Source organism: Neomonachus schauinslandi, chromosome X, assembly GCF_002201575.2.
Source record: "Neomonachus schauinslandi chromosome X, ASM220157v2, whole genome shotgun sequence".
NCBI classification, from domain to species: domain Eukaryota; kingdom Metazoa; phylum Chordata; class Mammalia; order Carnivora; family Phocidae; genus Neomonachus; species Neomonachus schauinslandi.
In genome coordinates, this window is record NC_058419.1 from 93,103,234 (window position 1) to 93,128,766 (window position 25,533).

Here is a 25,533-nt window from a genome sequence, read left to right on the forward strand (position 1 = left end):
GGAGTTAAATAACTACATATCCATTAGCAAAACACCCTCCCTGTCAAGAGGGCCAGTGAAAGTAGGTGGTAGAGAAGGCTATAAGCAGTGAAGAGAAGCAGGGACAAATGGGGATTTAAATGCCTGAGATTTTTGTCCCTGTTCTAGTCCATTATCAAAAATAAACTGGGATCATTCTATGAATGCCTTCTTTCAAAACAAAGATAAGGCCACTCCAAAATATCACTTCTTCTGGACAAGACACTCACTCTTGGAACTCGATTGCCAGTGAGTAAGATGGCGTCCCGGGCCATGGAAGAAGGAACTGAGGACAAACATCCATAGAGAAAAATCTTTTCTTAGCATTTGAAATGTTGTTCCAAAAGAGTCCTGATTTTCTCAAGTTGGAAGACTCTATTCATCATGAGTATTCCGAAATACTCAGGTTACCATGAGGAGTGACACAAATCATCCCAAGATTACATGGTGGAATTGGCAGAATGGTTCAACATGACTTCTTTCTCCAGCAATTCTTGATTAGTGCATAAGGCCAAGAGATGAAAACCAGCAAACACAGCATTTTAAATTTGTGGGTACATTTTTTTTTCCTTTTCACAGAGTATCTTTTTGGTACCGTTGATAGTTTGCCTAAATTAAATCCACAAATAAAACCAGCAAGATTCTTATGATTATTCTGAGCCATAACCTATAGTATTAAAATGTAGTTAAATGCCTCTAAATGTTGCAATGCTCCAAACCTTACCTCATTTTTTGCTATTATATAAGAATTGTTATATTCTCATTATATGAACATAAATCGAGAGTAACTGCTGACCACCTTCCCGCCTAACTTTCCTGTGTTCCTCCTTGAGACACACTAACAAACTCCCTATGAAACCAGGAATATGAATACCATATTACCATAATACCATTTAGGGAACTAAAGGGGAAAAGAGAAAGCACCTGCCAAGCGCTCAGACTCACGTATAACTCTAGTTCTCCTCTCAAATCATCTCCCAAGCTCCAATTACAGCAGTTAGTGGTCAAAGCAAAGCTCTCCCTCTAAGAAAGAGGTTCAGCACTGTAAGCAAGGGTTTCCATTCACTTTACCGCAGACAACTGCTACTACTTACTGAGGTTAAATTTAACCAGCAAAGTAGCCAACATTCTGGAAATTATCCTTTAAGACAGTAGTATATATTCTGGGTTTGCTTTCAAACACCCAGTTTTATTTTAACCTGCATGAACAAACCCCCCCGCCCGAAAATGCAAAGGAATCTAGAAATTTGCAGACCTAAAACGGTACTTTATGATAGAGGCTAATACAGGTTTCTGATGTTGCACTGTAGCAACTCTCCCCTAAGCCAATCATTCAGAGGACTAAAAAGTAAAATGAAGCACCCACTAGATTCATATTAAAATGGAGTAGAACTCAGAACTCAGCTCAACGGTAGCGTTCTTCATGGATTACCATATATGTTCTACGTATCAGTCACAAGCTACCCATCAGTCCCTGAATTACATCAAGTTTCCTTCTGCCCCGTAATATAGTATTATTTAATGAATACATATTTGAAGCTACAGAATTAAAATTTAAACATACTAAACATGAGTACAATGGTGGTTGCACAATGGTATGCTTTTGTCAAAATTCATCAAATCACACACTTAAAATTGGCAAATTGCATTGCATATAAATGGAACATAACTGGGAACAGATAATTCACTCACAAAACATGGAACCAACAGTGACTGGGGAGGAAACTGAGGGAAAGAAATTTGCTTAGCCTAGAGCGGGGTTTCTCAGCCTCACGTTCCCCTTTTAGGTGGGACAACCAAAAATGTTTATAGACACTGCCAAATGTTCGCCAGGGGAGTGGGGTGGGGGCAAACCTCCCCACTCCCACTGAGAACCTCTGCATTACATCCTTATAACAAGGATCCATTATATAAGAATTTATTATGGAAATTCGGTGAAAGCTAGTGGTGAAAGGTAACAGTCCCAGAGGAAAAAAAAATGGAGAATGTTCAAGACTTCCAGGTTATTTGGGACACTTTCTTCTTTTCTTTTTTAAACAGGTGAACTCTACCGAACATTCATTTACTTATTTTTAAGTTTTTCTTTTAATTCCAGTTAGTTAACATACAATGTTCCATTAGTTTTGGGTGTAAAATATAGTCATTCAACACTCTATTTAAGACACTTTCATATACAGGCGATCAATACTACCAATGCCTTCCTCCACAGCTAATAAGCACAGGTAAACCTGGAAACATCTCAAGCACATTTTTCTTTTCTAAAAGTCATCCTTAACTTATGTGTTAGGTTTCATAGCCATAAATCATCCCCACTGACCAACTCAATAATGTCACAAATTGGCAATTTGTTCCAGTAGAACATAAAGGGATTAAAGCACTGATTATTTACTCTGAGGACAGGATGCAAAGATACACTGGACTTTCAATAAATGATTTTTCAAGGAATTGGCTGTTTAAAAATCAAGGCCCTAAGTTCAACATTTAGTCAAATTAAAAGAGAAATCTATACCACATCTGTCTACTAACTAAACTAACAAAATGCATATGAAATAAGGCTGTAAGACACACTGTGGGTCAATGGCTAGTGTGATCTGTTCATCTCCTAACATATGAGATACCAGGTTAAAAAAAATAAGATGTTTACTACTAATTCCACATTTGGAAATATATTTCAAGGAAATAACCCCCAAAAGAATTTAGATTAAAAATATTCAAAGCATTCCCAATATTAAATACTGCACAGCTCCCAAATCTGCCAACGGAGGCAAAGCAACAGACATTTATGCTTTATCAGACACATAGATGACGGATGAAAGAAACCTAAGTTTCTAGACCAATGCCTGGTCTCCAGACCACTAAGGGGAACCAAAGGTAGTAAAAAGGGCCCAGTGGGCATTTTCAGAACTTTTTAAAAAAAATGCCTAGGTCAAGGCTCCAGGTAGTGGTGCTCAGCTGCAAGGCTTAGAAAAACAAAGGAACAAGCACAGTCAGATGAATAAATGACCCAATTAATAATTACATATGTTCATATTGTATATAAATTATTTGTATTCCAAAATCATATACAAATACATTGCATTCAAATGCAAGCAATTACATTTTTAAAACATTCTTAAAAATGCAATTTATTAATCAAAAATCTTTCAAATTAGTGTTTTCATTTTCTTGGGGTAAATACCCAGTAGGAGAATTAATGGATCATATGGTAGTTCTATTTTTAATTTTTGGAGGAACCTCCATACTGTTTTCCACAGTGGCTGCACCAATTTGCATTCCCATCAACACAGCAGGAAGGTTCCTTTTTCTCTGCATTCTCACCAGAGGGGAGGGGGGCGTTGTATGATGTCAGAACTACACTTGTGGTGAGCATAGCATAACACACAAAGAAGGTGAAGCACTATGTTGTACATCTGGGGATAATGTAACATTGTGTGCCAACTATACTCAAAAAAATTTTTTAAAAAGCTTTAAATCTTTCAAAGCATAGGAGTTAGGGAAAAAATAAGATGTCTTTTTTTTTTTTTAAGAGTTTATTTATTTATTTGACAGAGAGAGAGAGACAGCGAGAGAGGGAACACAAGCAGTGGGAGTGGGAGAGGGAGAAGCAGGCTTCCCGCGGAGCAGGGAGCCCGATGTGGGGCTCGATCCCAGGACCCTGGGATCATGACCTGAGCCGAAGGCAGACACTTAACGACTGAGCCACCCAGGCACCCCAAGATGTCTTTTCATGGGACAATGAAATATGGCCCCCAAATTGATTACAAGAATGGGCAACAAATAAATGAAAATATATACTTCCCTGTTATTAACCAGAGGAATGCAAATTAAAAGCACCATAATACTATTAAATATCCACCGAACTGGAAAAACATTGAGAAGTTTAACAAGATCAAGTGCTGGAGAAGATATGAAACAACTAGAATTCTCACCAACCATAACGACTAGAAAAAACACTTTAGGAGCATCTTTTAAATTAAAGATGCACCTACATCTTCACAGATGTTCAACAGGAAACAAAAGAATATTCATAGCAGCATTATTCATAAAAGCAAACTGAGGACCACCCAAATGTCCAATAACAGAATGAATAATTTGTGGTACAGTCATATACTGAAATATTATAAAGCAATGAAAAAGAATAAACTTAGCCCCAAGTAGCAACATGGATGGATCTTACACATTAAGTGAAAGAAGTCACTGAACACATGGAGTATTACTCAAAGTACATAATGTTCAAAGATAGACAAAAACAAAAGAGAAGTACTAGGCTATTTAAGAGTACATTCATATGTGGTACAACTATCAAAGTAAGGGGATGATAAATCAGTCTGTATAGTTTTCCTACAGAGGAAAATATAATGGAGAGATTCACGCAGGAGACTATGGAGCGGGTACTGACAATGTCCTAGTACTTAACCGTGGAGGTTAACTAGATGAGTATTTGCTTTTAATTATTCTTCAAGCTGTACGTGTTTTCCCACACTCCTTTATGGTTTTCCCATACCACAAAGTAATACAACCATTTCAACACATGCAGATGCAGTCCACATGTGAATCACCTTAACTAGAAAAAGCAGACCTATGTTCGATAGGCATCTTCAGAAGACAAACACACAAGGCAGATTTGAGAAACTTAAGATTGTGTATGCAAGTCCAGGGGTGCCTGGGTCGCTCAATCGGTTGAGCATCTGCCTTCGGCTCAGGTCATGATCCCGGGGTCCTGGGATCGAGCCCCACGTCAGGCTCCCTGCTCAGCAGGGAGTCTGCTTCTCCCTCTGCCTACCTCTCCTCCTGCTTGTGCTGTCAAATAAATAAAATCTTAAAAAAAAAAAGATTGTGTACGCCAGTCTACACATTGGCTGATTGCACAAATATTCATCAGCCATGGAAAATTTTTGGTTGACAATTATATTTCATGGCAAAAAAGTTTTTATTGTCATTATAAAGCAGGGTACTGTCGTTTTCTTGCCATTCATCGGGGGGCATAAAAGACTGGTCAGATTACTGCTTGAAAGCAAGTTCAAGGGAGGAAGCAAGTTCACTGCAGCTGACAAACTTTGACTTGGCAATTGTGCCGATGAGCTTAACCTGTGGATTAGATCACTGTATTTAAGCTAGTGTCAGCTCCATAGGAAAAGGCCTGATGATTCCCGCTACTTTCAGCTTTCTTTAAAGCAAAGAAAAAACTGCATCTCCAGCAGCTTTTCATGACTTGGCTTCTGTCTTGTTCAAAGTGGTTGGGAGCTTATAGCCATAAGAGATAAGCTCACATCCTTACTATATTTCACAGCAGCAAGACAAATAATACCCATGCAGTTTGGGACAGTAATTTAGTCTCGTAGGCATATGTATGTATGTTTGTTTGTTTGTTTAATGAGAGTAGCAAGACTATCCCCATGAAAGTTTTCAGGATTTCTTATGTCTTGCCCACCATGGCCATAAACTGAAGAGCAACAAAGACATTTAGAGATTCAGCCCTTGGGAAGTGAATGGGCAGTTGCCCAGTGGTTCAGGAAGAGCTCTGCGCCTGACATTAGGATCCCTTAGACAGTCTTCGGCCCCCACCACTTACCTGTGGAGCAGTATAATGCCCACTTGAGAAACTGGAGTTTTGAGCTGAGAGGACAGGAAAACATGAGAAAAGATGGCCCTGGTCTCAGTTTTCTACAAAAGAACCATAGGAGATAGACTCCCACTGAAGTTGTAAACGTTGACCTTTCTCTAACCCATCTTCAAAGGTCTACCATGGAGAGCTGGGCCCTGCTGGATGAGCACCAGGCCCAGTGCAGGTAGAGAGGTCCAAACTGAAGGCTCACTTAAACATGACCTTGGGCCTGCCCTAGTCCAGCTGCCTCTTCTCAAAATGAGGAACAGTAATTATTACCTCAACAGGTTATGGGAATTAAATAAGATAATGCACATGAAGTGTTTAATACTATCCTTGTCCGGGACGCCTGGGTGGCTCAGTCAGTTAAGCTTCTGCCTTCGGCTCAGGTCATGATCCTGGGGTCCTGAGATCGAGCCCTGCATTGCGCTCTGTGCTCAACAGAGAGTCTGCTTCTCCCTCTGCCCCTCCCCCTGCTCCTGCTCTCTCCCTCTCTTGCTCTCTCTCAACTAAATAAAAATAATAAAAATCTTTTAAAAAAATACTCTCCTTGTTCTTTAGTAAATGCTCAGTAATCAAGAGCAGCTCTAAATAGTAACAACAACATCACCATGACCTAACAGAGTTAACTGCATACAGGGGGTACTCCCTTGTTGCTGACAGGACCATTTGTAACTCTCCCTTTGCTCCACATGGATCACTCAGTGCTTTTCCCTCTTTAGCAAGAAAAATCACTTTGAGAAAAAGCATTTAAATCAACAATAAAAAATATCTTCTCTATCTCAAGCCACTAAATAACATACCTATCAGCTAACAGGGTCATTGTCTGCCTTGGATTTTTTTTTTTTTTTTTTTTTTTTTTTGCTAAGTATGGAGAACAGGACCAAACGATAGAAAAAGCTTAATTGTTTCATGATCAATATGCTACACCGGAAACACTCTCACTCATCTGGTAAGAAGACATATATATACACACCAATGTTCATCAAAGCATCACTTCTTAGAAAGAAACAGGAAAGAAGTGCCCCCAGTGAGCAGGAAAACAGATAAATAATGATATATCCACACAATGAACTAGATCAGAGGTCAGCAAACTTTCTGTAAACAGTAAATATTTACTATTTTCTGTAAAATATTTTCTGTAGACAGTAAATATCGTGGGCTTTCTGGGCCATCCAGTCTCTGGTACAACTACTCAACTCTGCTGTTTTGGTGTGAAAGCAGCTCTAGTTTATGCACTTAAAGAGGCAGCTGGCTAGATTTGGCCCATGGGCCATACTTTGTCAGCCCCTAAACTTGAGCCACATTTATCAATGTGGAAACATGTCAAACAATGATGAGCAAAAAATGCAAGTTTCAAAACAGGTTTCACAACATAGTGTGGTTCATTTATACAAAGTTTAAAAATCTGAAAGTGATACTTTATAATCATTATAGATATGCGTGTATTAGTAAATGTATATAAAATTTATATTTACTCAACTTATAAACTCTGAATTTATGACAGATGTAGAGGAATCAACTATAATTTTTTCATTTTTCTTTAAAAACTAAATACCCCAAGCAAATAAGGCATAACGTGGAGAAGGGCATTTCACCTCCATTTGTCATCTAGACCAAATCAAAGGCCCCCAACGCACTCATTGAGCCACCATTCAGAGCTGCCTGTTCTAAGCCATTTACAAAAACTGTCAGGCTAGCTACCTCTGCAGACCAGGACTATCTTATGAAAAATACAACATACAAAGCAGTTACTTGTTTGTTCTCAAAACATCTCTGAAGGATATAAACAACAGCCAGCTTCACGTCACAAATAGCACAGCTGCTGTTAAGGAGATTAATAAGTAACTTGCTCCAATAACTTGCTTCTACCCTGTAGCAGAACCTTCATCCCTTAAACGAGACTTACTGGAAACTTTGGCTTCCCTTAATGCTGAGTGCTGGCCGAACCCTTGGCTACACCTATTACATCTACTACCAACAAGCAATTTAGCATCGTCTACATGTAGAACTCTGGGCTTAGCATGCAGTTGAAAAGAATCCTGTTTGTGATCTCACGCTTCTTACGTGAACAAACAGACTTTCCTCAATTTTGCAACTCCACACCGACCTCCTCTTTCAATTCTGAACCTGCCTTTTTAACAACTTTAAACATCCACCTAATCACCCTTCTTGGTTAGCCAAGGAGCTTTACTGTTAGGAGAAAGGAGAGAATAAGGAGGCTAGGAATCACACCTGCTTGGCCATACTTCACCACAACCAATGAAAAGCCATTCTTCCAGGCCAGAGGGAAAAGTGGAGGCTGCTACAGAGCTACTGAGGAGCCTGCATTAGTCTAGTGGCCAAGAGTTCACTGGGCGCACTCAGTGAAGTTTTTCCTTTCTCTGCTACTTGTCCCTGTGTTTCTTTCTTCCTCTGTCCCTACACCAGCCGTGTCTCTTGTATCTTGAGTTCAAGTGCCTCCAAAAGAACTCCTCCATCTAGGTCTCACAAGCCTGGTCATCTTAAGTTCCACTGACCAGCCAACAAGCAAATAGCCAAGGGTCAGATCCTTTCTCCCGGTCAATGCACTGTGGTCATGGTGGACAGTGGGAAGGGTCAGAAAGTACAGAGATGGCCAAATGTAAAGAAGTGCACAGGGCCACTTTGTCAGCAAAGAACCCAAGTGAGCAAGCTTCTGAGAGCTGGCCCAGCTCTTAAATCTATGGGCATCTCCAACTAAACACATGCAAAATGGAGCACATTCTATTAATCTCAAACCAACTTCTAAGGTCTGCATTTCCACGAGGGCATCACCATCATCCAGGTTCTTCAAGCACATAACACTGGGGTTCTCCCTCATTCATGATTATCCTTGCCACATCATAAAGTGGCTGTCCACTATCCTCTATTCTTCATTCTCATTGTCACCCTAGAGAAGACTTCTATGCTTTCCTGGTTACCCAGGTTTCACCACTTTTTGCCTTCCTTATTCCAACCCAACCAACTTACTGTTTCTAGATTAGACCTGTAAACAGTTTCCAAACCTACCACTCCCTGCTTGAAAGTAAGGTCTAGTCTTTCCACCCCACCCCCAGCAAAAATAGGTCCAAAGCTCTAACCCATGCAGTCAACCCACCATAAGGCCTATGCCTACTTACCTAGATGCGCCACATTTGGTCCCTTATTATAGCTAAACTCACACCTGCCCCAAACACAGAAACCATTCTGCTTTCTTAGCATGCAGTTGTCTACTTATGCCACTTTCTCCATCTGAGAGCCTTCAGTGATCCTCCCAGGGCACTACTTGTCAAAATCCCATCATTCTCCAAGGCAGATTCTGTCCATTTGACTTTCCAAAATTCCCCAGCTAGATGAGCTCTCTCCCTTGGCCCCACAGCACTTAATTTAAACTTCTAGTACTTTTAGTCCAGTGCTGTCCAATAGAGATCTATTGGTGAACTGCATACTTAACCTTAAATTCTCTAGTAGCCACACTGAAATTAAAAAGAAATAGGTGAAATTAATTTTAATAATGTTTTATTTAACTTAATATGTCCAAAATACGAATATTTCAACATGTAATATAAAAATGGAAATATTTTTTCATATTAAATCTTCAACATCTATGTATTTTATACTTGGAGCACATCTCCGTTTAGACTACCCACATCTGAAGTGCGCAAGTGGCTGTTTTATTGGATAGTGCATGGCTAACTCTTTCAAGCCCCAAATTGGGAGGCTTGCTTCACTCCCACTCCTCTATGCCCATTTAAACGTGAAACTTTAATACTTGAGGCTAAGGATTATTCCTTCCTTATATTGGTATCCCCTAGAGCAGGAGTCAGAAAACCATAGCCCATGGGTCAAATTGGGCTGCCCACCTCTTTTTGTAAATAAAGTTTCATTTGAAGATAGCTTTGCTTCTTTATTTACATTTGTCTATGCTGATTTCACATGACAATGGCAAAGCTGAGTAGTTGCAACTGGGACCATAAGGCCCACAAAGCCGAAAATATTTATTATCTGTTTCTTTATAGAAATGGTTTGCTGACCCCTTTCCTAGAGCAGTGATTGTCCCAAAGTGTGGTCAGTGTGCTGGCGCTGATCAGCAAACTGTTATCAGTCCAAGATGAGAAGAAGCTTGCGTCAGAATGTAAATAATGAAAAAGAAACAGGACTTTCTTAATGAAGAAAACAGTATATTAGTTAACGGCCTGGCACTAGCTCCTTATCTCACCACGACCATTTAGTTGACTTTATTGTACCTTCTGCCATGTAATTTAAAAAATTTTATAAGCAAAGATAATCATTTTTTTAAATGCTTCTGAGGCTTCGCTGGGCTAAGGCAGTCTCTCTGACTCATGTCGTGCATATAATCTCTATATTTTCTTACAGGATTTGGTTTTGGTTTTATATTTATGCATTTAAACCAAATAGAAGTTTTAATATTATTTATGTAACTTTACTTTCCTTTCTTCCAACTTTACTTTCTTCTGTATATCCAGTAGCATCATTTAAACCTAACTTTCTCTCACTAAAATGTATGTTCTTTTTCATATAGTAAACCATATACACTAGAATTTATTTTTGGATTCTCTATTGTTCCACTGACCTATTTGTCTGTTTTTAAGTCAATATGGGATTGACTCAATTAGTGACTTCATAGCTTTATTAGTTATGTATTACCACAAATGTAGAGGCATAAAACAGCATACAATTATTACCTCACAGTTTCTGCAGTGTCAGGAATCTGGGCACAGCTTAACTGGGTCTTCTGTTTCAGAGTCTCACAAAGCTTCCACCAAGGGGTCAGGTGGCTGCAGTTTCATCCGAGGCCTACATGAGGAAGGATCTGCCTCCAAGATCATTTGATTGTCGGCATCATTCTGTTGCTCGCAGGCTGCCAAACTGGGGGCCTCAGTTTCTTGCTGGCAGTCAGTCAGAGCTGCCCTCAGTTCCTTGCCATGTGGCCCTCTCCATAGGGCAGATCACAATATGGAATCTTACTTCCTCAAAGCCAACCAGGGAAAGAGTCTCTCAGGAAGACAGACATTACAGTCTTATCTAATGTAATCATGAACATGTATTCACAGGCATCTGAACATCTTTGTTGTATTCAATTAGAAGCAAGTCATAAGTCCTGCTCAGACCCAAGTGGAGGTTACACAAGGGCATGAATACCAGGAAGTAGGGGGTCTGATATTCTCTTGATTTTTCAGGCACTTGTTCTTCTATATAAACATTATTATTTTATCAAGTGTTACCCCTACCCTTCAAAAAAGTCCTATTGGGATTCTATTTGGAATGACACTAAACACATTTTTAGAAAACTGGTATTTTTATGATATCAAATCTCCCCACTCAAGTACACAATGTCCTTTAATCTGTTTAGATCTTATTTTACGACCTTCAATAAAAGTTTAGTTTTCTTCATATAAGAGCCTTACCTTTCTTGTTAGCTTTATTCTAAAGTAGTTACAATATCTGTTGTTACTGAGACTGGAATTTTTCCTCTCTCCTTTTCTAAGACTTATGCTAAAATAATGAAAAGCAAGTAATTTTTGTATTTTTATCTTGTATCCAATTGGTCACTTTACCAAATTCTCTTTGTAGTTTTTTTTTTTTTTAACTAGAATCTATTGGGTTTCTTAGTATACAACAATTATATCCATGAAAAGATCCAACACAAAGGTTTTTTGTTTGTTTGTTTTATTCCATTGGCTAGATAAACCAAAATCATAAATAATCATGGTAAGAAAGAATCCTTGTCTAGTTTCCAACTGACTCAAATATTTTTAATATTATTTTTAAAACAAATATTTACTGTTGGTTTTAACATTTCTTGAGTGGAAATCAGCTCTGTTAATAAAAGAATAATGGTAGATACTCTACCCTCAAGGAAGTGGTGCATAACTCCCCACTCCTTAAGTGTGAGCTAGGCATAGTGACTTTCTTCCAAAGAATACAGTATGGGAAGATGGAAAGAGTAACTTTACTATCTCAGCCAGGTAATCAAGGTCAATATCAACAGCAGTAAGTCATCTTGACAGTATGCACCCTTCATATGATGTCATGAAAATGGCACTTAACCTCTGTGGTCTTCTTTCCCAAAACACATAACCCTAGTAACCATGAGAAAAACATCAGACAAATCCCAACAGAGGGTCACTGTACAAAGTATATGACCCTTACTCTCCAAAAATTATCACTCATCAAAAACAAGGAAAGTCTGAGAAACTGTCATAGCCAAAAGAAGTCTAAATGTAATACTACTAAATGTAATATAGTAGTCTAAATTGGATATTAGGTAAAAACTCAGAAAAATCTAAATGAAGTGTGGACTTTAGTTAATAATGTATCAATCCTGGTTCACTAACTGTAACAAATGTACAATACTAATATAAGATGTTAATAGTGGCAAAAACTGGTTACATGGTATATGGAAACTATGTACTATCTCCACAATTTTTCTGTAAATCTAGAACTGTTCTAAAATTAAAAGTTCATTGAAAAATAATAAGGCAAGTCATCAATACTTCATTTAATTTTAAGTGACAGATTTATATTTATTTATCCTACACAAGAATACTCTTATTTCAATGACAGAGCTAAACTCAGTGACTTAAACTCATTATATCTTTGGTTCCTATTCAAGCCCTTTTGCAATCCCAGCTCTGGAATCCAAAAAGTTAATCATCCTTGATTTTCAGGATAGGGAGTGTTATGATCAATTTACGCATTTAACAAATAGACATAGTACCTCCCACGTGCAAGATATTAAGAAAAAAGCAACACTCTACACCATGAGGAATAATGTTGCCACAACATGTGTGTGTCACACTTTACAAAGCACTTGAATGGGGCACCTGGGTGGTTCAGTCAGTTTAGCGTTCGGCTCAGATTATGATCTCGGGGTCCTGGGATCGAGCCCCACATCGGGCTCCCTGCTCAGCGGAGAGCCTGCTTCTCCCTCTCCCACTGCTGCTCCCCTTGCTTGTGTGCTCTCTCTCTCTCTCTCTCTCTCTCAGTCTGTCAAAGAAATAAATAAAATCTTTAAAAAATTTTTTTTAAAAAAACACTTGAATGTCATTTAACTTTCAAACACCTGACTAAGGTGGGTAAGCATGGATCTCAATTCTGAAGGGGGAACTGAGGCTCAGAGACACTTATGTGACTTGCCTAAGATCACACAGCAAATGTGCAAATCAAGACTTCACATAGGACTGATTTCGAATTCCCTACAAGAGAGGGCAATAGTTAAAAGAATACCAAGTGAATGATACAGTTTAGAATATGAAACAGAAATTGAGTGAAGCAAGAAATCCTCAAAAGTTTCATCAGAAATAGAAAATGAACAGAAGTATTGATGAGGATGTGCAAGGAACATTTACCCCCCAGACTCATATTATCGAGCTTTAGGTTCCTTTCCAGTGCAACGGGGTCTACCTTTGGGAAGTCCTGGAACAATCCCTGGAAAACAGAAATTCTCAAATAATCTTTGTGGAATGACTAGAACAATTAACTGACCCAGGAATTCTGTATATCACCATGATGATATTTGGAGAATGGGAACTAAAGTGCAGAAGCAACTTCATTTCACGGAGAAGCAAGAATTGGTAGTCTGAGGCAAGAATAAAAGTCTCTATACTTCTGGGGAAAGGAAAATTGATTATTCAATAGGCATGGTAACTAGTAACCACCAGCACCCACTTTTAAACCTATTTGATCAATGGCAATTCACCTCAGTCTAATTATCAATGACAACTCAACTTGCTTCAGGGAACATACTTCTGAAAGCCAATTACAATGACAGTCTCACACAATTCAAGGTCAACCAAGCAGTAGCAGACACACTGCAGTGAACACACTTTTCAGAGTCAATCTGACAACAGTCTCACCCAAATGGTTCTAAGGCCAAGGTCAACCACTCATGCCTCTGTAACCAAAGCCACCCCCAAACATGACCACACTTCCCAAAAAGATCAGAAATCTGCTTTACTCATAAACCGCTCTCTCCTATTTTGCTTTTTGTTTTATATATTGGATAATAGTCAAATCTTTGGACCGAGGGCAAATCATGACTCTTCTTAACTTCTTCTAAGTGCAACTGTGAACAGAAATCGATTCACCCTGAAGAAAAGAAACTACTCCAAACTCCAAGAGTTCAGTTGGAGACCCTTGCCAGAGACCAGTTCAGTGGGTAAGAAAAATACTAGATGGGCCACATCTTGCTTGTGGAATCTTCTCAAACTAGCCTTATGGTACCACAGATCACATGACAGGAAAGCATACATATGGTAAAAAATTATTTATAACAAACTGCATCACGGACCACAGAATCACACCCCAGGAATCAGAATCACCTTGTGAATGGTTTTAAAAAAATACATACCCAGGCTGCTCTCCAGATCAATTAAAATCACAACTTCAGGAAATAGGACCATACATCTTTTAAAAGTCCCTTAGTGATTCTGACGAGCACGCCTATAGTTAGAAATGACTAGCAAGGTCTCCCAAGGGTGACAAGGACACTTCAATTTACTAAGAGACACTGGAAACCTAGCTTCAGACTTTGGAGCAAAGCAGAACAAATCAATAAGTCAACACTAGATACTCAACAGCTAGATATTCCCTAGCAATCTCCAGATACAGGAGACTCAAGGTGAACCAGGCCTGCTATTATATATTGAGTTCTCTTGGAATCAATGTTTCTCAATCCTACTTGAATAGCTCAATCGCCTGGGAGATAATTTAAAAGATAGAAATCCTGGTACCCAACTCCAGACCAACTGATTCAGAATCTCTTAGGGTGAAACCTAAGCATACATTTTAGGTCTCCTTAGGCAATTCTGATGGGCACACAGGGTTGAGAATCACTGATCTAGATTGCTCAATTAGTATCTGTACTTGACCCACTCCATCTTCTAGTAAAAGGCACCTGCAATTTCTCCTAAAACAGATGATGAAAACACCCACTATGTCTTACAGGAAGCAAATCTTCCACAATAGAACTGTGATCCTTAATTCTACCACCAAACTATTTAACATGCTTTCATGTTCAACTGATCAAATAACGAAAAGGGAAACCAAAGAAAAACCCTCTCCTATCTTTTCCCCCTATATCCTTTTCTTGATGAATATTGGGGTTCTATATAAAAGAGGCCAAAAATGTTGAGCCAATAATGAAAAGCTTTCTGTTGCAGCAAGGGGGATAACAGCCAAAAAAAGAAAAAATTTTTTATAGACTTATTTATTTTAGAGGTGGGGGGAGCATCTTAAGCAGACTCCATGCTGAGCAAGGAGCCCAGTTTGGGGTTCAATCTCAAACCCAAGATCATGACCTGAGCCAAAACCAAGAGTCAAACACTTAAATGACTACGTCTTCCAAGTGCCCCCCCCCAAAAAGAAATTTAAGAGCAGTAATCCAACGATCTGCTTGCCATGAGGAGAGAATCCAAATCAGAAGCTGCTGTAATGGGAACAAAGGAGGAAAAGACATATGAATATATTTTAAAGTGTGCTTCAAATTGGTTTAGCAGTGCATTAGTCATCCATGTCAAGGGTTTAATACATTTAAACAAAGAAACACAGTCAGAGATGACTTTCAAATCTCAGCACCATCTGAGGTGCTTACTTAAAACAGTATATAATGCTGAACAGTCAATGAATCATAAGTAATGTAGCTCGTGGTAGGGTCAAATCAAGAACTCTGGCTATAATTAAAATTGAGGAAAGTATTTCATTCTAATTGGACAAAAATTCAGCTAGTTTCTAAGCAACTACTAAGTGGAAAAGACTTAATGTTCCCCAAATGCTATAAAAGGTAGTGCACATATCTTAACTACATATTCATATGGGAAGTAAAGTTGATTAAGAAAAGACTGTTCAGATTATAATGTACAAGTCCTATAATAAACATGAAGGGTTATCATTGTGGTAACAGAAAAAAGGCAGAGCAATAACCCGGTTAACATCATACTTTGAACTCTGGTGCTTCCACATTAAATTAATACAGCAAGGTCTGAATTAGGTCAGAAGGCACATGGGCCTTCACCTGGTGGGAAGAAATTAGAAGAGCAGAAAAAGCAGCAGCAACCTTCAGAGCTTCATTCTCCTTTATCCAACTCTAGTCCCTGATGGCCATGTGACCTTAAACAGGCTGTGCCTTAGTTAGCCTGTTCCAACCTAGAACACTCCCCTTGACATCCAAAAGCTTTTAAAAAATTGGAAAGTAGATACCAGTATCTACTAGAACAGCCCAACTATCGCCATTTTAGATGCTCTAGTCAATCACTCACAAACAACTATGTATTTAATTAGTACCATGCAATGAAGAGATACAAATATAAAGGACTTTCAGTTAAAGATGATGGATTGAACACATCCATTTACCTTGGCTATCTCCCAAAACTCCACTGAAATGACACTAAAAGGATTTTTTAAACCCAGAGTAACAAAGAGAATGGAAGAGGAGACAAATGCAATGACATTTTGGAAGCTGAGAAAAAGCCAGATCTTATGGCAGCTATGAGAAAAGCCAAGAACAAAATATTTGCACACAAGCACCCGCAAAAGGCAGCTTCATGCACACCTGGAACTGGAGATGAAAAGAGGCTAAAATAAGGAGGATCTGGTAAAAAAAAAAAAAATCTTTTGGAAAAGTAATTAGATCCCCTCCATCTTCTGTCTGTGGCCTTTCCCCCATTCCAGCATAGGCTCAGATTTATTTTCTAGGGAAGGTGAATGAAACAAAGGGTCTCTGAACTGTGAAACAAAAGCACCGTGGACATAGACTCTATACTTCAAATAGGAACCTAACAAAGGCTTATATACTGCACATGAAGACATCCAAATTCCTAACCTCTTTCATTCAAAGAGAGGATTAGAAGATGCTTCTGTAGGAAATCTGACCAGAACAAGGGGAAAGACCTAAAGATATTGACTTTGGTTCCAAAACTCAATTGTCCAGCCAAATCACCCAACTTAAAATCAACAAACTCCCACTTCATATACTAGGAGCTTCCAATCAGCTTAGTGCTCTACTCTTAAACATGTACAGAACAAACAGCAAAAGTTTATCAGAAATTGGAGGTCTGTGGAGCGCCTGCGTGGCTCAGTCGTTAAGCGTCTGCCTTCGGCTCAGGTCATGATCCCAGGGTCCTGGGATCGAGCCCCGCATTGGGCTCCTGCTCAGCGGGAAGCCTGCTTCTCCCTCTCCCACTCACCCTGCTTGTGTTCCCTCTCTCGCTGTCTCTCTGACAAATAAATAAATAAAATATTAAAAAAAAGAAATTGGAGGTCTGTAATATGCCAGAAAACAGAGAAGTTTGAAGGAAATTATACAGAAGAAGCAAACTTAAAAAAATCATTAATATTGCCAGAGGGATTTTAAAAAGATACTACATTTTTGAAACAAGAGCAAGATGCTAGGAAAAGGAATATTCAGATCTCAAAAAGGAGCCCCTAGAAATCAACATATAAAACAAATGACAAATGCAACAGCAGGCAAAATCAAGTGGGAGCGATGTCCCATAAAGTAGAGCCAAAAAGATGAAGAGGTGGGGCGCCTGGCTGGCTCAGTCGGTGGAGCATGCGACTCTTGATCTTGGGGGTTGTGAGTTCGAGCCCCATGTTGGGTGTAGAGATTACTTAAAAATAAAATCTTAAATGAAAGATGAAGAGGTAAAAATAGGAAAGAAAATTAGAGAATCTAAGAGGTACAACATTGAAAGGGAGAATAGGGAAAATGAAAGTAATCAAAAAAAACAATTCAAGAAAATTTCCCCAAACTGAAGGACCTCAGTTACCAGATTGAAAGGATCAACAGGAAGGAAATAAAAAGAAACATATAACAAGACATATTCTGGTGAAATTTCAGAGCACCAAGAACAAGAACGAGTTTTCAAAATCTTTCAGAGAAGGAAAAGCAGAATTTAAGAATTAGAGTAAGATTTGATTTCTCAACAGTACCAAGAGCAAGAACACTGGGAGGAGGGGAGGAGACAGCAACAATTCTGAGGGTAAATGATTTACAAACTAGAATTCTATACTCAGCCAAACTATCAAATTAAGTGCAAGAGCAAAATAAGATTTTCACACCTGCAAGACCTCAAAATAGTAACCTACCATGCAAACTTTTCCAGAAAGTTACTAGAAGATTTGCTCCACCAAAATGAAAAAACAAACCAAGAAAGAGAAAAACAGGACATATAGGAAACTGAGGATCCAACATAAAAGGAGACTGGATTTCCCAAGATGATGGTAAACGGAGATTAAAATGATGTTGGCTCTTTCAAAGGCTCAGAGAAGACTAGTGCAAATTGAAGGTCAGAATGCTCTAGGAGAAACGTCTCCAGTGGGAACTGATAGGATTCATGAAGTGTTGAACATACTGAGTGAAGATACACAGCTCTTGGGGAGAGTATGGGGGTAAATTAGGGACAAACATGGAAAAGGATATAAGCAAAGGATATAAAACAAGGCAATTTTTAACTACAGGGATAACAAAAAGCTGTGCAAGCAATCATAATATACACACTAAATGGCTCAGCTGTGAGTAGGCTTACCTAGTGAGCAGGCTTATATTAATGTAAACACTGACTAGTGCTCTAACCAGAACGATATATGATAATGATAAATGATATATTGGGGTCTACCCCAATATGGAAAGGATGTGAGTGTGAGAGAGCTAAATCTTCATCTTCCATAGTGGGAAGACAATATATAACACCTAATACCAAAAAGTTGAGAAGTAGTAGAACAAGTGCATCACTTAAAAATGAAGCAGCAGCTAGCAAAAGTGGGTAAACATTCTATTGAGATACCTGGCATATAAAAGCCATTTAATGAATGTTTATTGAATTACACTGATATGCAAAATAGTAAGTATAAACTTTAGTATGTGCCAAGATTCAAACACTTGGAAAAATGTTAGGTAATCCTCTTTAAGATATTTTTCTCCTCTATTTAACCCAAGGACCTAAACTTTCTGGATGACAAAAGAAAAAAGAAAAACATTTTGACCATTATTCTTTTAAATCTTCCCCAAGAAAGGTTGGTGATGCTTACCAAATGAAAAAAAGAATCACTCATATTTTGCCATAAGAAAATTTGATAGCACTATTGAAGAGCTAATTAGGTCCTTGGATATTCAAAGAAGAAATCAAATCCAATATATGCTGGAAGGAAGCAAAGGGTATTTCTCCTCACATTATTTAGTGGATTTAGACGCAGTGGATTTAGAACTCACATGAGTGTCTAAAATGCATTAAAAAATTATAAATCAAAACAGAATTTACCTAATAAGTGGCATATTTATAAAGCTGTCCTGCTTGTTGTTAAAATAATTACCTTTGTTGTGAAGAAGAGATATTTTGCCTTGTAGTAGGACAAAACAGATATCTTTTTTATTCAAGTTTAACAAATTAAATTCCAATTCCAATTTTAGATTTTAGATAACTAAAATGTCCGGCAAACTAGCTGACCATAAAAATATAGTAACCAAACTATCATTAGGATAAGCAATTCTTTATAAAGTCCTCTATCCCATGTTTGTATACATCAATGTCAAGAACACATTAAATCACCGCAGGTAGACTGAAAAGAACACTGTTTTTAAAAGCCTCCCGATTAAGGTAAATTGAAATAAATAAATGAGCCCAAGAGTAGTCAATAAAATTTCATTTATTCATTCATTCGTTAAGTAAATACTTTCTGGGTAAACCTATTATGTGCCAGGCACTATTTGCTAATCTTTGAAGCAAAGGACAACTTACTCCTAGGTGTTTTTTTTTTTTTCCTCCTCTTCTATAAATCTGAAAATGAAACACATAAATCAGGGAAAATAAAGGATCCATTTACCTAGCATTCAGGTGATACCATTTACTGGAAGACAAATCATCTTATCCACTTAGACACTATTATATAAAGAACTACCTACCTTTCATCTTCAAAAAAGAATTACAGTACACCAGAGAGATTGTTTTTCTTCTCACATGGGACTGTGTTGAGCATGCTCTGGTATGGTGCTTGCAAACACCAGTGAACACAGTTAGTTTTGCATAAGACTCTATTTTTCTTCATAGGATTTATTGTCAAGTCCGATAGTGTAGAGGTTGCAGGCACTGTTAATATTTTGAGCCAGATAATTCTTTGCTGTGAGGGCCTGTCCTGTGCTTTATAGGATGTTTAGCAGCACCTGTGGCCTCTATCCACTAGATGCCAATAGCACTCCATCCCCAGCTGTGACCCAAAAGGTCTCCAGAATTGCCAAATGTCAGGAGATGGGTGGGCAATAAGGTCCCCTGTTGAGAACCACTGCTTTAGAGGAACACCGCAGAAGGGGAGAGTGATTGTAGACAGAAGAGGAGGCCAGATAAAACAAAGATCTCTTCCCTAACGTTAGACTTCTGCTTTAGTAAATGCTCAGGTACATCCACTTCTTGATGCTACTGGCCTACCACCATTTTAAGCTCAAATGTCTTCTGATCCTAAGTCTAAACTGAAGGAAGGGAAGAGAGGTAGTCCTATTAAAACAATTCACAAAAAACACAAAGGAAACAATTCTGTCTAATCTTCCCCCATCTTCCACTTAAAAGAACACCAAGGTCATCTTTTTTGTTAATTACCTAATCTAACCCCAAAAGTTTTGACAGATATTGGAGTACCTTCTATGTGCCAGACATAGTTCTAGGTGCTAGAAAAAGATAAATTTCTCAACTGTATTTACTGAATTGATAAATCACTCTAATAAACAGCATTTTCTTCATGATCTTGGATTTGGCAAAAGATTCCTAGATATGACCCTGAAAACACAAGCAACAAAAGAAAAATAGGTAAACTGGACTTGATCAAAATAAACTTTTGTACTTCAAAGGACACCATCAAGAAAGTGAAAAGGCAACACACGGAATAGGAGAAAATATTTGCAAATGATACATCCAATAAGAGGCTCATCCAATAAGAGCCTTGAATCAACAACATATAAAGGACACATGCAACTCAATAATAACCCAAATAAAAAATGGGCAAAGGATATGAATAGACATTTCTGCAAGAAAGACATACAAATGACCAAGAAGCACATAAAAAGATGCTCAACATCATTAGTTATCAGGAATATTTAACTCAAAACCACAATGAGATACCTATGAGGATGGCTAGAATCACAAAGTCAGATAATAACAAATGTTGGCAACAAGGTAGAGAAATCAGAACTGCTGATTTCCATACACTGCTGGGGGGGGGGGGGGGGAGAATAAAAAAAATGGTGCAGTCACTTCGGAAAACAGTATGGCAGGTCTTCAAACAATTAAACATAGAGTTACTATATGACCCAGCAATTCCCAGCAAAGAGAATTGAAAATGTTTGTTCATACAAACATTTGTACGTGAACATTTATAGCAGCGTTATTCAAAATATCCAAAAGGTAGAAACAACCCCAATGCCCATCAATGGACAAACGGATGAACGAAATGTGATATAGTCATACAACGGAGTATTATTTGGCAATAAAAAGAAGGAACACAGAGGAATCTTTAAAATATTACATTAAGTGAAAGAAACCATTCACAAAAGACCACATACTATATGATTTATATGAAATGTCCAGAATAGGGAAATCTACAGAGACAGAAAGTAGATTAGTAACTGCTTGGGAAGGGGAGGGGGATGATAGCTAAATGGTATGGAGTTTCTTTTTTAGATAATGAAAATGTTCTAAAATTGACTGGGGTGATGGTTGCACATATCTGTGAATATACTAAAAACCACTGAATTGTACATTCTTAAAAGGATGAATTATATGGTATCTGAATTATATTTCAACAAAGCTGTTTTTAAAGAAAGGAACCAGCATTTAAAGTACAATGGAAAACAGGACATTTGGACATTTTATTAATGAGAATGTCTTATTTAAAATACCCTCGAATCTGCAGAGATCTCATTCTTCTGGTTGTGAAATGATTATTGAATGCTATTTAAACTACTGAAAATGCTCCAGGTAAACATCTTATTTATGATTATAAAAAAACTTAGAACGCAGGCATCAAGAACTTCAGAGGACATAAAATGCAGTGCTTGTCTAAAATGTATTAGGGGGCATTAAGTAATTATACGCACGGGGTGGGGGTGGGAGGTAAGCAAGAAGAGTTAAAGAGATCAGATGAAAAGCCTCCTTCTAGAAGACTCCCTTCTTCACCAGCCTGCAGTGATGATGGAAGAACACCTCTCCCTATATACTGTAAATCTTATTTTACAGGAAGCTAAAAATAATCACCCATATGATTTACTCCAGTAACAAATAGGAAGTCAAGCAAATACTAAAGTGCCAAACAGAGATTTAAGGAAATAAAAAACTAAACCAGTTCCCAGGAATGGCTACTGGAAAGTTTCGGCAAAAATGTTCAACCTGTGTCGTTTTCAATCCAAATAAAGTCCGTTTCTGTGTCTGCTTTGTGTGATATACCAGTTAATCTAATCCTATCTCACTGCAGAGGAATGTCTGGTCCCCAGAGTCCACAGTTCCCCGACGTGAAGAATCACCAATGCCAGTGACAAGGAAATGCCACAGGGGAGGGGGGGGACATTCATTAGAGATTTTATTTTCATCCTTAATAAATCTCAGCTCCTGCCTTGGTCATTACAAACAGTTGGTCATTACAAGCAGCCTAGTTCACCATCAAACCAAGTCTGGGTACCTCACACAGTACTGTGCCCGGTTTCAAGCCAAAATTAGGCCTATTTGGGGTGGGGGGTGGCACAGAGAAAAACAACCAAAGGCGGGATGAGCTTTTTCTACAGAGCCTCAGGTTTCAAAATGACAGCCTTGAAAGGTGAAATGACCCAAATTATTGGGGGGGGGGTGGTAACAGACATTCATTCTCCTGCAGGGTGGCTGTGGCTTGGTGTGGAAACGGGGAACTTGGGGAGGGGGTTTCTACATGGAAAGAGAAACAACAGGGAACGGTCTTTAGGTACCACCCACCCCTCCAAGTGAATCACTGCAGTGTCAGCCCTGCACCGATTCCACGAATTGCCAAACAGGATGAGGTAAGGCACAAGCCTTGCCCCCCCCTCCAGCTACCCCCGCGCGCAGAAGGGCGCATCCCTGCGCGAGGTGCACCACGCAGCCCCCCGAGGCCTCAGCTGAGTGGTTGACGTCACCCTTCTGCATTGAGCTTCAAGGACTGGGAGCAGCACTGGTTAGATGGGGAGTAGAGTTGGGGCGCTATTGCTGTCACCAAGTGGCGGGGGTCTACCCCCAAGACTCGACGGATTGGGTTCGCGCAATAACAGACCAGAGGAAGAGCGGAGGGGTGGAGGGGAGTGGGAAAAGGGTCGTAAGACGCACCTCTTGGGTCCCCGGGGAAGCTCAAAGGAGCCTAGTTTATGTAAGACCCTCTCCCCTCAGTGCGTCTCCGCGCGACGGCAGCTCCCTCTCCCCATCAGTGCGCCTGGGGGGCTCTGGTCGCCCTTCCCCAGCCAGGCAGGCACAGGGCTCCTGGTACCTCCCTCTCGCAGCCCCGCGGGGTTGGGAATAACCGGGAATCTGGGATCAGAGCCGGTGCTCCCGCGCCCTCTCCCAGCCAGGTTAGCTCCTAGAGGCATCGCGAACAGGCTGGTAAGGGAGGTCGGGGAGGGGTGTCCAGAGAGGGAAACCGAAGAATAAACCCGCAACTTTCCCTAGAGCCTGACCCTATCCCGCGAGCTTAAAAAAATAAATCAGTGCATTAAAACAAATTTGGGAAAGGTCGACAACCTGCGGTCACCGCCACCACGCAGCCCCTTGCAGCCTGCACCGGGGCGGGGTCCAGGGTCCGAGCAGCCCCAAGCTTGCACCCCGCCATCCTGCAGCCCCAGCCCAGCCCCCTGAGCCTATCTCCTTAAGGAGGGGACCGAGATGAGATTTTTGGTTTGGGTTTTTTTCCCCCCTCTTCCTTTCTCCGAGCATCACTACGGATTGACGGCCGGAGGCCCGGCCACCCGCCCGGCGTGGCCACTCACCCAGAAGACGAAGGAGTAGATGATGAGGAGGGTTTTGAGACAGGTTATCACAGGTTTGGTCTCCATTCTCCTCGATGCCATACTACAGAGCTCCGGCGGCGGCGGCGGCGGCGGCGGGCTGCGGGCGGGCGCGCGGGAGGGGGGAGGGGGGAAGGAGGCGGGGCGGGGCGGGGCGGGGGCGCGTGCCGCGAGAGGCCCCGTGCGCGCGCAGACGAGGCCGTGCGCGTGCGTGAGCGCGCACTCTGCGGGGCGCCGATTTAAGGATCGGGCGGGCAGCGACTGCGCATGCTGAGAAGGCGGCCCGCGCAGGCAAGCCCGCGCAGGCTCAGACCCCCCAGGCCAAGAGCCGGGCAGGGCCGCGGGGAGGGAATGGAGGAGCTTGGGGGCAGGGTCGGAGGTCAGCGCAACCTCTTCCAGGCCGCCGTGGGCACGTAAGTTTCTGCTCGATGCACAGTAGGGCTTTACGTTTGCAGGGATATCTGCACCTGGCGACACGAGCTTTATTGGTATCCCCGAAAAGCAGTCACGTTTCTCCATTTAGGCGCTCCACCAGGCCTTTTCAGATGGAAGTGGCCCCACAGTCGTGTCCTTGGAACAAGCCGGCCTTGTCTGTGCCAGGAACAGACTGTGACAGGTGGCCAGAGATACAGCTGGAGGGATGGTCAGGAACCTGGGAGCTCACACACCCCAAACCCTGGCCACGACAGGAAGGCCATTTTTTAGAGGTCCTCATGTGAATTTTGCAAATGATGCCGAACGACAAGTTTCTATATGAGGGTACCATTCTTTCTGCACATAAAATGTTTAGCAGATAACAGAAAAAAATGTTTAAAGTGCCTAAGAACCATTTTTCCCAACCTAACAAGTTCAAACCACCTCACACCCAGGAAAGAGAGCTGTATCGATGAATGGATAAAGAAGATGTGGTCCATATATACAATGGAATATTACTCAGCCATCAGAAAAGATGAATACCCAACTTTTACATCAGCATGGATGGGACTGGAGGAGATTATGCTAAGTCAAATAAGTCAAGCAGAGAAAGTCAATTATCATGTGGTTTCACTTATTTGTGGAACATAAGGAATAACATGGAGGACATTAGGAGAAGGAAGGGAAAAATGGGGGGGGGGAATTGGAGGGAGAGATGAACCATGAGAGACTATGGACTCTGAGAAACAAACAGGGTTTTAGAGGGGAGGGGGGAGGGGGGATTGGTTAGCCCGGTGATGGGTATTAAGGAGGGCACGTACTGCATGGAGCACTGGGTGTTATACGAAAACAATGGATCGTGGATCACCACATCAAAAACTAATGATGTATTGTATGGTGACTAACATAACATAATAAAATTAAAAACTACAAAAAAAAGAGCTGTATCAAGGTCAAAAAATAATGTTCAGAAACAATTTGGAAGTTCCTCAAGAAGCTAACCATAAACATACCATATGACCCAGCAATTCTCCTAGATATATACCCAAGAGATATGAAAACATGTTCACACAAAAGCTTGTACAGGAATGTTCATGGCATTATATATCGTAGCCCAAAAGCAGGAACAACTTTAATGTTCATCAGTTATGCATGGATAAACATAATGTAGTAAATCCATACAATGGAAAATTATTTGGCCACAAAAAGGAATGAAGTACTTATACATGCTGCATGTATGAACCTTGAAAATCTGCTGAGTGAATGAAGTAAGCAAGACACAAAAGACCGGTGTTGAATGATCCATTTATAGGCAACGTCCAGAATAGACAGATCCACAGAGACAGAAATAGAGGTTGGGGGAGGCAGGGATAAGGAGTGACTGTTAATGAATAGGGGGTTTCTTTTTGGAGTGACAAAAATATTCTGGAATTTGATAGTGGTAATGGTTGCACAGTTTTGTGAACCTACTAAAAACCACTGAATTGTACAC

At 40.1% G+C, this 25,533-nt stretch overlaps 1 protein-coding gene across 1 annotated transcript in view; it reads right to left on the bottom strand.

Annotated features, from left to right (window-relative positions):
* TSPAN7 (tetraspanin 7) overlaps positions 1-23,725 on the bottom strand; it is a 125,036-nt gene extending 101,311 nt beyond the window's left edge. The window contains exon 1 of the mRNA XM_021681752.1: positions 23,610-23,725. Coding sequence (XP_021537427.1) covers positions 23,610-23,690 — 81 coding nt within the window. The 5' untranslated portion in view covers positions 23,691-23,725. The remainder of the gene's footprint in view (positions 1-23,609) is intronic.
* Between the last annotated feature and the right edge of the window lie 1,808 nt (positions 23,726-25,533).